Genomic DNA, 4,060 nt, shown 5'->3' on the forward strand with positions numbered 1-4,060 from the left:
AGTAACTTGAAAGCAGAAGCAGAGATGAGAAGTTGGATAAGATGTGGATCAGGGAGTAGAGCTTGGAGATTCTTAGGTTGTGGAATGAACATGTGAATGCTGTGAATTCATTTATTCTGGTAAAGAAACATATTATGAAAATGCAAAGCTTTATCCAATTTGCCTTTTCCACCACTGAAAATCTTCACATTAGTCTACTACAAGTGAAGGAAGCAATTAAAAATACAGACAAATGGCTTTTCAAACTTGTGATTAAAATGTAGAAAACTGTATATGTCAGGGAAATCAATGAAATACACAGTGTGAGTAGGCATACAGTATTTTAATTTAAAATGACATTAAAAAGGAATCTATTTTATTTATCTCAACTTTTTAAACAATTTTTGTAATAAATATCACACACATATAAGGTGTAATTTGGTAATGAAATTGCTATGTAATAATACTCCTTGCAATTAAAATATTTTAACTAATTGACTTAGCCCAGGCTCTGGAATAGTATCTTTTATTAGCACAAACATAAAATTTTGAAATAATGTTCAACTAGGTTAAGAAATGGAAAAAAACTAGCATTTAATTTTTTTAAAAATAGGTGTTCAAGTATAAGATTAAATCTTTGGTAACAATTAGGTTTAATTATTGATTCTGTGAGGGTGCGCAGAGCACATTAATAGTTACAGGAACAAACTATCAACGTTTGTGATGGTATGGATAAACTATCCAATTTCATGATCTTTAATTGCCTTAAAAACAAGAAAAAATGATTTTTAAACAGCATTCTGCTCTTACTAGGTAAAACAAATTACAACTTCAGCCACCAATTTTGTACATTATCTTGAGAGAGGGAAGTTATCTTTTCGTCCTGTGTTAACTTCTGACAGATTGACCTTGCTGAGACTGTGACTCACTATAGAATACAGGAGAGATCATGCTGTGCATCCCACTGAATTTGTATAATGCGTAGCTGAAGCCAGTTTTGGTACATGCCTTTAATCCCAGAGATTGGGAGCCATAGGCAAGCAAATCTCTGTGAATGCAAAGTCAGCCTGGTCTCCAGAGCATGTAGTGAGGCCATCCAGAGGTTCATGGTGAGACCTTGTCTCAAAAACAAAACAAAACAAAGGAAAACAAAAAAAAAAAAATAAGAGTAGCAGAGATATGTCAAAAATTCTTCAAAATTATCAGAAAAATCCCAGGGAATCTTGAATCGCTCTTGTATGTCCCTCATTGGTATTTTCTTGCTTAAAAACTGACCAAAATAGCCAGCTTGACACAAGTTAGAATCATTTGGGAAGAGGTAAAGAGGAAACCTTAATTTGGAAAATATTACCACCAAATTGTGGGAAAGTCCATAGAATATTTTGTTTGATCAATGACTGTTGTGGTAAGGCCCACCTCAGTGTAGGTGGTGCCAACTCTGGGTAGGTTCTGTTGTAAAAGAAAGCAAGGTGAACAAATCCTGGGGAGGAAGCCAGTAACTAATAATTCTTCATGGCTTCTACTTCATTTCTTATCTCCAGATTCATGCCTAGTGTTCTGGATTGCCCTCAGAGATGAACTATAAAATAAGCTAAAATAAGCTCTTTCCTCATTAAGTTGTTTTGTTATGGTGTTTATCACAGCAATAAAAACCTAACTAGAACAGGCATCAATCCTTGAAAAATCTATAAAAGTACAAGTGACAAGATACCAAACTCATGGAGTCTACACTTGATCTTAGCCAAAAGGCCGAGAAGCGATACTCATGGAGTCTAATTTAGCATGCTCACTATTGAATTGTACTAGGCCCCAAATAAACGAAACAATGCTATTCATTAATAAGGATCAGAAACAGGAAAAGTTTGCTACATTTTTTTAAATAACTTTTAACAGCAAATAATGATGTTCAGTAGAATCAGAAATATGGATGACAATGAGATAAAAATAACCTATAGGTTTTACTTTTTATTCAATTATTTGTTTATTATCATGTATGCTTGTGGCATGCACATGTGGGGGTCAGAGGACAACTTGAAGGAGTTGACTCCTACCTGGAGGGTTCTAGGGACTGAACTCAAGTCATCAGCCTTTTCTGTAAGGTCCTATATTTGCTGAGCCATCTCTCTAGCCCCGTAATTACTTTATAAAACTTTAAATGACTGAAGCTATTTGTTCTATCTACTGTCAGACCAGCATTCTTGATTTATGTCTAAATCAGGGCCAATGAATTTATATGGATTACCATTAAGTGATTCCTTATCATAAAATTTCATTGAAGATATGCACTACATTTTAAAAAAATCCAATCATCTATTGATAGATATCTACGCTGGTTACATTTGAGGAATTTGTAGCAAGTACAGAAACCAATATGGATGCACAGATATCTATGTGGTAAGTGACCTTGAGTCTTTCTGAAAACATTAATTTTAAGAAGAAAAAGAATGATGTGTATTTAATGTTTGTCTCCAATGATGGAGAAGAGGAGCAAAGATGGCTGTACAGTAGGATCTGAAGCCCTGGCACTCTATCAGCCACAATCAACTATTCTGTCTACAGTGCAACATGTCTGCATGTCACCAAGAAAAGAGCTTGACCTAGCCATTATCAAAAGAGCAGCCTTAGAAGATAGAGCCCTGATTTGATTTTTCTCGGTTTAACATGGTAGTATTGTGTATTCCACAGGGACTTGATTCCTGGGAGAAACATTGGGAGCATGCACATATATCTTGAGTGGCACGTATGGGTTGTGTTTTCAAAGAAGTGCTTCTTTTGTGGTTTAGTAGCCAACGTAGTTGGTGGTGACATTATTGATACTAGCACTTGCTTTCTCGTTTTGCAGACTGTTATCAATGCACCTGTTTGTCAAATCCACAAAGAGAAACCAGATGACATCATGGAAGGAAAGAATCGAACAACTCCATCTGAATTCATCATCTTGGGGTTCTCCCACCTAAATGAATTGCAGTTTTTACTTTTCACCATCTTCTTTCTGACCTACATATGTACTTTAGGAGGCAATGTTTTTATCATTGTGGTGACCATGGCTGATTCCCACCTACATACACCCATGTATTATTTTCTACGAAATCTTGCCTTTATTGACATCTGCTACACTACCACTAATGTCCCCCAGATGATGGTGCATCTTCTGTCAGAGAAGAAAACCATCTCCTATGGAGGTTGTGTGACCCAGCTCTTTGCTTTCATTTTCTTTGTTGGCTCAGAGTGCCTCCTCCTGGCAGCAATGGCATATGACAGATACATTGCCATCTGCAAGCCTTTAAGATACTCATTTATTATGAACAAGGCCCTGTGTAGCTGGTTAGCAGCTTCATGCTGGACAGGTGGGTTTCTCAACTCCATGCTGCACACAGTAATGACCTTCCACCTGCCCTTCTGTGGTAACAATCAGATCAATTATTTCTTCTGTGACATACCTCCTTTGCTGATCTTGTCTTGTGGTGATACTGCCCTTAATGAACTGGCTTTGCTATCCATTGGGATCGTCATAGGTTGGACTCCTTTCCTGTGCATCATCCTTTCCTACCTTTACATCATCTCCACCATCCTGAGGATCCGCTCCTCTCAGGGGAGGCACAAAGCCTTTTCCACCTGTGCCTCCCACCTGCTCATTGTTATTCTCTATTATGGCAGTGCCATCTTCACATATGTGAGGCCCATATCTTCTTACTCACTAGAGAAAGACAGGTTGATCTCAGTGCTGTATAGTGTTGTGACACCCATGATGAATCCTGTAATTTATACACTGAGGAATAAGGACATCAAAGAGGCTGTGAAGGCCATAGGGAGAAAGTGGCAGCCACCAGTTTTCTCTTCTGATATGTAGCCTCGCTTACCTGTAATCAACAATCTTTTCCCCACCCAGTTGTTGCTACTAATATTTGGCTTAAAATCTGCTTGCAATATTTGGAAATAGAATTAAGAGTTGGAATACTGAACCCTAGGTGTATATATATGAGCTTTCGTTAGTTGTCAGGAACCATAATGGGACAAGCTAATAACTATCAGGTGATCATCCCGAGATGGCCTGCTTCAGATTATTATATAATCTGTGACA

At 37.5% G+C, this 4,060-nt stretch overlaps 1 protein-coding gene and 1 pseudogene across 1 annotated transcript; one reads left to right on the forward strand and one right to left on the reverse strand.

Moving 5' to 3' along the window:
* Window positions 1-1,594: 1,594 nt before the first annotated feature.
* LOC120099021 (U2 spliceosomal RNA) lies at window positions 1,595-1,740 on the reverse strand (annotated as a pseudogene).
* Window positions 1,741-2,875: 1,135 nt separating this feature from the next.
* Or5v1b (olfactory receptor family 5 subfamily V member 1B) lies at window positions 2,876-3,829 on the forward strand. The gene has a single exon (NM_001000279.1). The coding sequence runs from the start codon at window positions 2,876-2,878 to the stop codon at window positions 3,827-3,829; it is 954 nt and encodes a 317-aa protein (NP_001000279.1).
* Window positions 3,830-4,060: the final 231 nt, after the last annotated feature.

The sequence above is a fragment of the Rattus norvegicus genome, chromosome 20 (assembly GCF_036323735.1).
Source record: "Rattus norvegicus strain BN/NHsdMcwi chromosome 20, GRCr8, whole genome shotgun sequence".
In the NCBI taxonomy this organism is placed as follows: Eukaryota; Metazoa; Chordata; class Mammalia; order Rodentia; family Muridae; genus Rattus; species Rattus norvegicus.

Coding starts and splice junctions, on each gene's coding strand:
- Or5v1b (NM_001000279.1), top strand. CDS start 2,876: ATGGAAGGAAAGAATCGAACAACTCCATCTGAATTCATCATCTTGGGG.